This window comes from Stomoxys calcitrans, chromosome 2 (assembly GCF_963082655.1).
Source record: "Stomoxys calcitrans chromosome 2, idStoCalc2.1, whole genome shotgun sequence".
Classification (NCBI taxonomy): domain Eukaryota; kingdom Metazoa; phylum Arthropoda; class Insecta; order Diptera; family Muscidae; genus Stomoxys; species Stomoxys calcitrans.
The window spans coordinates 228,607,906-228,620,417 of record NC_081553.1 but is presented as its reverse complement, the minus strand read 5'-3'; the positions used below and the strand labels follow the sequence as shown (position 1 = coordinate 228,620,417).

General features: G+C 35.2%; 1 protein-coding gene across 5 annotated transcripts in view; it reads left to right on the top strand.

Moving 5' to 3' along the window:
• LOC106084304 (afadin) overlaps positions 1 to 12,512 on the top strand; it is a 192,147-nt gene that overhangs the window by 92,447 nt on the left and 87,188 nt on the right. The window contains exon 1 of one of the 5 annotated variants that reach the window (XM_013247878.2): positions 507 to 619. The exons of the other annotated variants lie outside the window; for them this stretch is intronic. Coding sequence (XP_013103332.2) covers positions 598 to 619 — 22 coding nt within the window. The 5' untranslated portion in view covers positions 507 to 597. Of the gene's footprint in view, positions 1 to 506; positions 620 to 12,512 lie in introns of those variants that run through there. 5 annotated transcript variants of the gene reach the window in all.

Sequence of the window (12,512 nt, the reverse complement as noted above, 5' to 3'; positions counted from 1 at the left end):
CTTCGTCCTCACGATATTAGCATTGATTTTCGAAATCCTTTTACAATTATTGTTGCCCGCGGCTATGAATGCTGTTTTGACTTAATTTTGGCAGTATGACTACTTACTCAAACACTCGACTGCTGGTTGAACACTTTCGAGTAGCCTTTGTACTACAGGCTGGCATTATTGCCAATATACTCCTGCCACAACTAAACAAGGACCAAGGCATCATTGTTGCTACGGCTGACTGCCCCAATGTAGACCATCATCAAACGTCATCAGCATCATTTCGTTCGTCGGCGTCTTAAAGGAAACAAAAAACAGCAGCAGCAGCAACACCATCGCCATCGCCACCTCCACCATCACAAAAGGAAAATCTTCTCATTCGCATCGCAGTTCTATATATACACACACACACACTACATACATACATATATATAAAGTGTATAAATATATATATTTTATTATAAAACACAACAATATACAGTGGTTTATGTTTACAATTATTGTTATTGTTGTTGTTATTAGACCGGTAGTGTGGTTATTATTGTTTAGCTGCTCCAACTGCTTCTTCATCTTCACCTTCTGCCGCTGTTGTTTTCTTATTCGACCACAATGATGGATTGGGGTATAAGACGTAAGTTTTTAAAATTTTTTTCTTTTCTTTTGCTTTATTTGTCCTTTTGTTATGATGCGAAGGTAAAATGGAAATTCGTCATGGAAGAAAAACAGAAAAATGATTTATAATCCTTGTAACGGGGATGTCATTTTTGGTTTATTATACACTGTGTATGTTTTTGAAGTGGATTTGTAGGAAATTAATAAAATATAGCGGCATACATTTAGGCAGCATAATTTATAACTTGATAAGAGCTACCTTAAAATATTAAAAAAAAAATTGGCGAAAATTTAAAGGAATTATATAAAGGCTAAAGAAAATCTAAAATTTTGAATATTTATTTCTGTAGCCACAGTCGCTATGGGAATAACTAAAATTTAACATAGATTTTCAAACAGCCCTATTCTAAATAACAATTCCCTGGGAGTTTATTCCCTACTCCCTTTTCCCCTACTCTGAATAACAATTTACTGGGAGTTTTTTTTCCCCTAATCCCTTTTCCCTTATTCTATAAAAAAGGAAAATTTCTCCCAGGAAAAAAAGTAGCAATTTTGAATCGATATAAAAGGGAGAATGAGGCGATAAAACTTGGGAAAAATTCCCCCAAACAAATGAAAGGGAGTTTGAATAAACAAGTAAGAGCGTGCTAAATTCGGCCTGTCCGAATCTTATATACCCTCCACAATGGATCGCATTTGTCGAATTCTATGCGCGGTATCTCTTTTTAGGCAAACAAAGAATATTGAATAAGAACTGTTATGCTATTGGAGCTATATCAAGTTATAGTCCGATTCGGACCATAAATGAATGCCGAAAATTGTAGAAGTCATTGTGTAATATTTCAGTTCATTCGGATAAGAATTGCGCCTTGTAGAGGCAAAAGAAGCAAAATCGGAAGATATGTTTATATGGGAGCTGTATCAAGCTATTGATCGATTCAGACCATATTAGAGACGTATGTTGAAAGTCATGAGAGAAGTCGTTGTACAAAATTTCTGCCAAATCGGATGAGAATTGCTCCCTCTAGAGGCTCAAGAAGTCAAGATCCAAGATCGGTTTATTTGCCAGCACTATCAGGTTTTGTACGATTTGCGCCATACTAAGCACAGTTATTGGAAGTCATAACAAAACACATGCAAAATTTCAGCCAAATCGGATGAGAATTGTGCACTCTTTTGGCTCAAGAAGTCCAGATCCAAGATCGATTTATATGACAGCTATACCAGATTATGAACCGATTTAAATCATACTTAGCACAGTTGTTGGAAGTGATACCAAAACACTCATGCAAAATTGCAGTCAAATCGGACAAGAATTGCGCGTTCTAGAGGCTCAAGAAGTCAAGACCCAAGATCGGTTTTTATGGCAGCTATATCAATACATGGACCGTTTTGCCCATTTACAATCCCAACCGACCTACACTAATAAAAAGTATTTGTACAAAATTTCAAGCGGCTGGCTTTACCCCTTCGAAAGTTAACGTGCTTTTGACAGACAGACGGACGGACATGGCTAGATCGACTTAAAATGATATGACGATCAAGAATATATATATTTTATGGGGTCTCAGACGCATATTTCGAGGTGTTACAAACAGAATGACGAAATAAGTATACCCCCATCCTATGGTGGAGTGTATGAAAATTGTGAATTTTATGTTTTTATAAAAAAATGGTACCACTTCTTATTACTTGCGAACATTTTAAAATATATGGAAATTATTTTTCACTCTTTCATCAAAAACAAGTACAAATTTTGTTAGGTTCTGCCGATTTAAATATTTCGTGTACCCACCCACCATAGAAGATTTTCTTCAGTTTTTCAATTTTATTGGCACTTGTTTCCGAGCCGGACACTAACAGGAGGTCCCTTATCGTTGCGTTTAATTAGAATCGGATGGCCCTTAATGATGTGCAAGAAGTCTTCTGTTTATTTCTTAATGGAATGTTCGTGGGCAATTATTCAAAATACTTAGCGCCACATTTGGCAGCATTTACTCAACAGGAATTCCTCAGTAGGAATAAATCCATAAGTCGCTTTTCGGCAGTATTATGTTCAGCAGCCGTTCCAATCACTATGAAAAGCGGACGCCGCCTGGAAATGTCGATTAGATCTTCAGGCTCCATAAAAGTCGGCCTTTAGATAAAGCGTCCCATCAGATAGACCACCACAGCATTTATGACGACGAAGGAGAAGCAAACCTCTATATTACGATTCAGCCTCCTTTTGGCAAGGGGAAACGCCAACATCCAGGATGTGTGCCCCACATGCAGCCAGGGACAACACGACACAATTAATCTATTTATCTGTCCACCAGACCACTTTGATAGCACCTAATTTAGCCAACGATTGTTTGAATGAAGACGGAAATTTATTATCACAGAAATATGGTGACAAATACAAAATACAAAAATTAAAACAATCATTACAAAGGCTACACTAAACATGTTTGTAAACTTTTTTTGTAACCGTTATAACTTATTTTTGCTTATTTTGAAAAAAAAATTGAAAATTGTCCCGTCCCATTATGAAACAGTGGGTGATTCTCTCTTAACAATGGGTTGTCTCCGATCACAGATTAAGCTCAATGTTAAGCAGTTACAAACCCCCAATATTAAACGTTATTTCAAATTCCATGTTTTTGGATATGTATACAACAGTGGGCAAATAGTGTGTGTGTGTGTGTGTGTACACGATCCTGAAAGTGTTAAACGTTGTTTCAAAATGAAACCACAGAACAACATCGATTTAAAAAAAAAAAACAATCTTTTACAAATCAATATTTGAAATATCGAATTTTTAATATCAAATTTTATAATGCAAAATTTTGTAATATTAAATTGTCCACATTGTAGATTTAAAATATATCGATTTTCCGAAGCAATATATAGAACAAAATTGAAAAATCGATTTTTCAAATATTGTCGTATACCAAACATCAAAATTTAAAAATCTAATGTTGGTTTATATTTTTTTTTCAAATATCGAATTTCCAAATCGAGTTTTCGAACATTGAATTCTCCTTACTGAGTTTTCGAATATTGATGCCTTAATGCGAATTTTCAATAAAGAAATTTCGGAGTATCGATTATTGTTTATCGATTTGTCCAATTCCAAATACCTAATATGAAATTTTGGAATTTAAAATGTAACCATAAAAAATTTCGATATATGTATTTTTCGAATTTTCCTGTAGTGAATTTTCGAATATGGAATTCTTGACATAAAATAGTCAATAGAGTTGATGTATGTTGAGCGTAAGCTTAGAACCGTTTACTTCAAATAAAAGAACGTTCTCGAAATTCCCTTAATTGATTTAATAGGTTTTTATTTGGTCCGTGAGTTGATATTGCTTCTATATAAATCGATCTCCCGATTTTTACTTCTAATTTTCGTTTGAAATATAGATGTTGCGAAATTAACGATAGTATTGAAACTATCGATATATATTATAAGAAATATCGAAAACATCGAATGTTGCGATTATCGATAGTTTGCCAGCCCTATGCTGGACGGTTGCAGCGAATTTCCCGCAGTGGTCCTCCCGGTCTTGAAGACACTAAAGTAGAGCTGGCAATATATAGATGGCACTATCGATATTTTATTTTTCGTAAGTATATCGATTGATATTTTTCCTATCGATACTATCGGCAAAGTTAATTTTTTTGCGAAATTGAACCAAAATAAGGGAACCGACAATGAATGTATCCTATAGAGGGCGCAACTTTCTATTGAAATCTAATACAATGATTTTTCTCATGACTTTCAACTTACTTTTTAAATTTGGTTTTATTCAGTCTGTGTATTGATATTGCTCCTTTATAAATAGATCTCCTGATATCGATACTTAGTATTAAAAATATCGAAGGAGCCCACCGTAGCGCATGTCCGCCTATGACGGTGAATGCCTTGGTTCAAATCCTGGCGAGACCATCAGAAAAAATTTTCAGTGGTCGTTTCCCCCTCTTAATGCTGGCAACATTTGTGGGGTACTATGCCATGTAAAACTTCTCTCCAAAGAGGTGTCGCACTGCGGCACGCCGTTCGGCCTCGGCTATAAAAAGGAGGCCCTTATCATTGAGCTTAAACTTGAATCGGACTGCACTCATTGATATGTGAAAAGTTTGCCCCTGATCCTTAGTGGAATGTTCAAAGGCAAAATTTGCAATATCGAATGTTGCGATTATCGATGGTTTGCCAGCTCAAGCGTTTACACTTTGACATTTATCGAAACCTGAATCGAAAACACCATATGTCCTATTATTGACACAAACCCAATGTGATGCAAATGCACATATGGCAAAGAACATTCCATTAATGAAGAGGGAGGAAACTTTTCACATATCAATGCTTGCTTTCCGATTCAAGTTTAAGCTCAACAATAAGTCTGTCGACATTGAGCAAACTTTCGAATAAGAAAGCTAACCGTTTGGAATTTTACATGACAACTTTTTATTGCACATAGATAGGCAGATATTGTAAATGGGCTACATGCTTAGACTTATGAACCATTTGGACCCACTGGTGTCATTCTTATGGATAAGTTAGCTTAAGGCTCTAATACACGGCATGTTGTTGTCTTATGACATATCAAATTTAGCACATATTGAGTTGTACATGTCGTGTGATATAAACGAAACTAACATATGAAAATCACTCTTCAAAATAGCACATGTATTGGGTTGCCCAAAAAGTAATTGCGGATTTTTTAAAAGAAAGTAAATGCATTTTTAATAAAACTTAGAATGAACTTTAATCAAATATACTTTTTTTTTACATTTTTTTTCTAAAGTAAGCTAAAAGTAACAGCTGAAGACTGACAGAAGAAAGAATGCAATTACAGAGTCACAAGCTGTGAAAAAATTTGTCAACGCCGACTATATGAAAAATCTGCAATTACTTTTTGGGCAACCCAATAATTTTTTTCGATCAGACCGTGCTCTATTCCTTCTGACAAAAATATAAATAAATCAAATGTTTCTGCACTAAGTCGAATGAAAGTAACCCCAAATTAAATTGTTTTCACAAATTTATGATTTAAGGAGCTTTCTCACAACCCATTAAAAAATTACCCATTAAAAAATCTGATTTTGCTCAAATTTTCATACGAAAATAACATACAGGAGTGATAGCAAAAATGATGAATCGTATGTGAATTAACAATTTTGGCAAACATTTTCAATTACATTTGAGTACAAAAAGTGGCATGTCGTAATACATCTACCTGCCGTGTAACAGCGCCTTTAGAAATCATCCAAAGAATTTGGCTAATGTGATCCATATTAAAGGGTATATAGGATTCGGCCTATTGAAATGCTTTTACTTGTTGATTGTTTTAGAATTCGTTAAGGCTTTAGATTTATAAACCCCTGCATATGGATTTCTTTTGCTTGAAAGTTTCCCAAAAAAATACATATTTACATTATTTATGAACTTAGACTGAATAATGTTTAGCACTATTTGAACCGAAAAGTTTTTTTCTTGAGTTTTGCCTAACTTCAAAGCATTGTTCTCTTCTAAAGGGATAGCAAACCCCTTACATAATCTTAAGTATCTAAGCTATTAATCACAATGTATAGGCTTTAAACTTTTCAGTTTTTGGGGTGAGTAATTATTTTTCCCTGGTTTTATTTGCATTGGCAATTAAAATGAACAACCTTCCAAAATCTGCTTAAAATTAATTCAAAACTTTTCTTGCATAAGCTTCTTAAAATTAAACGATTTTTTAACGTGAGCCTCACAAACTAGGGAACATTCTAATGGGCTAACGTTGTAAATGTTTTAGGCGTGTTGTAGGATATGTAAATGGAGAAAGCATTTAGGATATAGATATTGGTTTTGGGTAACACTCCACAAATGTGATTAAAATTTCAATTAACTCTTCGATATCAGCTTATGGTGATTTCGATTCTGCAAAAAAAAAGTGTAGCATTTTTTCGACATGTTACACCGAAATCGAAATTTTATTCGTTTGTCCAAAAGAATGTAACCCCACCACCGGGTTTAGTTTTTGTTTGTAATGGTGTTGCCTACAGAGAGTAGAAAGAATTGCATTTCTTACACCGTACCAAGTCTACGGTGGAGAATGTCGCACTTAAAATTAGCGGCTATCACTCAAGTAAATTTTTTTGAACAGAGGGAGAGGAAGACAAAATCTGTTGAACATTTGGAAAAAAGAAGCAAAATATTAAATATAAAATATATTAAAAATAAATATATAAAATGGAAATAGTGATGGCGTTTAATTTAGCTAACGGCATATTAGAGGCATTGACAGAAAGTTTTTCATCCGAAGACGAGATTTTTACCGTATTATTTGGTCGAAATGACAAAACATGGACATATAAATATATGTGCGATTGAGAATGGAAATAAGACCTCAAACGCAAGTAAAAGCATTTATAGACCGATTTGGACCGTACTTGGCAAAGTTGTTGGATGTCATAACAGAACACAATGTACAAAATTTCAGCCAAACCGGATGAAAATTGAGGCATGCAGGGGCTCAAGAAGTCGAATCGGGAGATCGGTTTATATGGGAGTTATATCAGGCTGTAGACCGATTTGATCCATACTTAGCACAGTTATTAGAAGTCATAACAGAACACCACATGCAATATTTCAGCCAAATCGTATAAAAATCGCGGCTTGTAAGGGCACAAGAAAACAAATCTAGAGATAGGGTTATAAGGGAGCTTTATCAGGCTGTAGACCGATTTGAACCTTACTTTGCACAGTTATTGAAAGTCATAGCAGAATCCCACATATGGGAGCTATATCAGGTTCGTGACCGATTTAGACCGTACTTTGCACAGTTGTTGGATGTTATAACAAGAAGTCAAATCTGGAGATCGGTTTCTATGGAAGCTATATCAGGTTCTTGGCCGATTTGTAACGTACTTGGGACAGTTGTTGGAAGTCATAACAGAACACAATGTGCAAAGTTTCAGTCAAATCGGACAAAAATTGCGGCTACCAGGAGCTAGAGAAGTTAAATCGGGAGATCGGTTTATATGGGAGTTATATCTAAATCTGAATCGATATGGCCCATTTTCAATCCCCAACGACCTACATCAATATTAAGTATCAATGCAAAATTTCAAGCGGCTAGTTTTACGCGTTCGACCGGTATCGTGATTTCGACAGACGGACGGACAGACATGGCTAGATCGACCCAGATCGTCGATAAGAGAATATTTATACTTTATGGGGTCTTAGATGAATATTTCGAGGTGTTATAAACGGAATGACTAAATTAATATCAAGTTGACACTGTTAAGCAGATTGCCCCGGGATAGAGATGGGTTTCTATGGGGTAAATAACCAACGCTTGGGTATTTATTGGGTATTTATAATTTTGCCGATATCTTGGACATAAAATTATTTTCCAAACAATTTTTGATAATTTTGTATTCTTTGTATGTAAATCTGATTTTCTGATCTCATAAAATCGGATTTTAGTTACATATAGCCGCTATACAGACCGATCTCCAGACTTAAAGTATTGAGGCAATAAATTGGTAATTTTTCATCCTATTTCGATGAAATTTGGCACAGTGAGTTCTGGTAAACCCCTACACATTTCTGTGAAGTGTGGTTTAGGTCGGACTATATTTTGATATAGTTGCCCTTAGACCGACCGCCCGATCTCCCGATATATGGTATTGAGGCCATAAAAGATCCATTTTTTACCCGAATTCGATGAAATTTTGCACAGTGTATTCTGGTAGATCTCTACCCATTCCTGTCAAATGTGGCCCAGATCGGACCATATTTGGATATAGCTGTCGTATAGACCGATCTCCCGATATAGTGTAATGAGCTTATAAAAGGAGCATTTTTCATCCGATTTCAATGAAATTTGGCACAGCGAGTTCTGGTACCCCTCTAAACCTTTTTGTTGAAAATCGTTCAGATAGGACAATATTTGGATAAAGCTGCCATATAGACCGATCTCCCGATATGGAGTATTGATCTCATAAAAGGAGCCTGTTTCATCCGATTTTGATGAAATTTGAAACAGTGAGTTTTGATATTCAACAACTTTTGAGTATTTACCCATCGCCCATCTCTTCCCTTGGGGCCTTGGGGGCCACAGTAACACAGAGGTTAGCATGTCCGCCTATGAAGCTAAACGCCTGGGTTCGACTCCTGGCGGAACATCAAAAATAAAACTTTGCATTTTATACCACAGAAGCAACACACCAACAATTATGATAGCAATCGTACCCACGACACCCGCATTTGTAATTTAAGCTAACTAAAAACTCAACTATTGTCTCTTTTTCCCGCTTTAGTCTAACTCAAGTGAATATTTTTTTTGGGTAACCCAAATTTCTTTATTATATCCATGAATTTAACCCTTGTAAAGAATATTTTCCTCCCGTAGATGATATATAAACCAACACAGCTCTTCTTTTTTTTTCTCTAAATCTAGGCTGTTGATTTTTTTCATGGCAGTAACTTCTACTTCAAACTTTTAGCTTTTAATTTACAGTATCTGCCCTTGTCCTGTTAACATCTTGTGCATTCACACCATAACCATTATTTTATGTCTGATAAATGGTAAACAATCGTTGGCAGATTTTTTCTTCAACATTTTTTTAGGTTACAAATTGCGTTATTCATCCGCAAAACATCCTAAAAACACACAACACCAAATGAAAAATGAAGCAATCAAATATTTAAATTTACATACAAAATTGGTTACCTTTGTTTTTCCTTTTATGATGGAGATTATTTGGATTTAGTAGCGTCATTAAATGAAAATCTTTTCAAATAAACATCTCTGCTGCAAGAAAACAAATCGCAAAATTTTATTACTTAATCATTCCATTTGTCTCAATATATTGTACATAAACGGCATTTTCCCTTAAAAAAGGCAATGAACTTGAATTTTGATATGCTCCTGAAAATAGGCAATAAATTTTGCCAAAAAAAAAATTAAAAGGGTTTTTATGTTGCCAAAAAATCTTGCTTATACCCAACCCAACAAACAGAAATAACATTTTGTTGAAAACCAAGAAATGTATGTAATACAAATACAACAAGCTCGGCCGGGCTGAATTTTATATACCCTCCACCATGGACCACATTTGTCAAGTTCTTTGTTGGTATGTCTTTATACTATTGGAGCTCCATACTATTGGAGCTATATTAGGTTATGAACCGATTCGGACCATACTTTCTTTGGATGTCGGACACCATAGTAGAAGTCATTGTTCAAAATTTCATCGAAATCAGATAAGAATTTCGACCTCAAGAGGCTCAAGAAGTACAATCGGGAGATCAGTTTATATCGGAGCTGTATAAGGTTATGAACTGATTTGGACTGCACTTAACATAGTTGTTGGAAGTTAACATAAAACACTTCATGCTAAATTTCAGACAAATGTGATAATAATTGCAAAACCACTCATACAAAATCTTAAGTAAATCGGATAATAATTGCGCCCTCTAGTGGCTCAAGAAGTCAAGATACAATCTGTTTATATCGCAGCTATATCAAAACATGGAGCGAAACACCCATTTATATTCCTAACCGATCTTCACTAATACGAAGTGCTTTGTGTAAAATTTCAAGTGCCAAGCTTCATTACTTCAAAAGTTAAAAGCAGACAGACTTGGCTAAATCGATTTAGAATGACAAAACGATCTAGAATACTTTATTTGTTCAATCAATCAATATTTCGATGTGTTAAAAATGGTATGACGAATTTAGTATACCCCCATCCTATAGTGGAGGGTATAAAAAAAAAAAAAAAAGATAACTGAAGGTATGCAATGAATTCGAAAATTATAATCATAATAAAATCAGTATTTACCTAAAGTATGGTTGATGTTGTTCTTACTTTTTGTCAAGTAAGCATCTTTGCTACCAGAAAAACTCCCAAAACATCCATATTATTGCTTTTGCATTTCGTTTGTTTCAATATAAATGGCTTAAGGTCCAAGCAATATACAATGCACTTGAAAAATTACATGCTCCTAAAATTAGACAATAAACGTTTGCCATAATAAAACTCAAAGAGTTTTTATATTGGCAAAAGGCGTGTTCAAGGAGTATTTATAAGGCGAATTGCTACAACAAAGTATCCTCTTTAGGGACTCGATGTCAAATTTTGTAAACAAAGCAAACAAATTTCGAAACGCCGTGATATTTCAAATATTTGGCAAATTTGTTTCAACCAATCAGAACACGCTGTTTATTTAATTTTAAGTGTCAATTAGCAAAAACTTAATTAATTATTAATTTAAAAATGTACGCAAATGCCATCAGCTCCCAAAGGCCATAAACCAGAGGCCAAGTAATATATAATGCACCTAAAAGATCATATGCTCCTAAAATTAGGCAATAAATGTTTGCCGCAATAAAACTTAAAGAGTTTAATATTGGTAAAAGGCGTGTTCAAGGCATATTTTTAAGATGGTCGCATCGGCGTATTGCTATAATAAAACATCTTTTCAGGGAACTCAATATGTCAACATTTGTTAACAAGGCGAACAAAATTCGATTTGCCGTGACATTTCAAATTTTCGGGAAATTTGTTTTAATTATTCAGAACACGATGTTTATTTAATTTTATGTGTCAATTAGTAAAAAATTAATTAATTATTAATTTAAATATCTATGCAAATGCTATCAGCTCCCACGGCTAAACCAAAGGCCTTAAATAGGAAGACTGACTACACACCACAAGGAGAGGTTTTATCTCCTGTTTTGAAGATCTTGGTTATCATTGGAATTTTTAGGTGTTTTGGGGAGCATAGGGCAATAGTTGGTGCTTACGTGGATGGCGTTTTCTACTTTTACAAATATGTTTCAGGGTGCATATATATACCCTGCAGTTACGGGGAGAAGGCACAGTCCTATGGTGAACACATTTCTTTCTATATGGATTCTTTACACTCACATAGTCCACTCGCCGTTCTTGAATACTGCGTAGGCTTCCCGGCACGGTATAGCTGTGAGCACCACACTGGCTAAAACTTTGAGGTCCAATCTGGATAGTCCTCATAGCAGTATCGAGAAGCATGGTTGCGAGCTGTCGGGCGCGTCCAACGGGTTGCGGATAGTGGAATGCTCCATATGGAGAAGCTGCAACTGCAGTCGGGGACAATCAGCGGTATCGTGTGAAGAGTCTATGATGCTCGATATGACAAGGCGGGTTATTGGCGCCTTTAATAACCAATGTTTCCGCCGCGATCGGTCCTTTAGACCGGAACGAGCTTGCACACCTACAGGAGATGAGGATCGCCACCCCCACATGCAAATGTGACTACAACAAAAACTGTGTAGACTTGGTATGTCAAATAGGAGGGAACTTCGTCGGTCCAATGGGCTCCTGTGCTCCAGCGCACTGCTGTTAATTTTACCTGACTTATGCGTTTTTCTGACACAGCGAAAATATATAGCAAATTGAATTCCATTTTACTTCGCGTCATCATTTTCTCTTCAACCACATTTGTTTCAGGAATACCAAAAATTGTTCCCTACTCATTTTTACAATTTTGAAATTTTAAAAAATTTTTCTCATTTCAAAAACAAACAAAAATTTTCCTAAGGGATCGTAGGCTTTACCGTTAACTATTCCCATAAAAAATGTTAAACTTAACCGTTAACTATAACGTTAAAATTTAAAGAAGTTTGTTTATGGCATTTGCGGAGCCTTAGACTCTCAAATATTTCTCCTCAAAAATCCCTAAACATATGCAAATGAAATCTTATACCCCCCTTAAAGTTATGCAAATTCTTAGACACTTGAACGAATTCCAATATTCACAAACACTTTTTAAGTACATTTGATTCCACTTCGATTAGAAATTGCTTTAAAGCAATTATTTGATTGCAATCTGAAAAGGTCTCATTAGGCAAACCCTCAAAGCCTTCATTCACTTCAATAACTTTGAA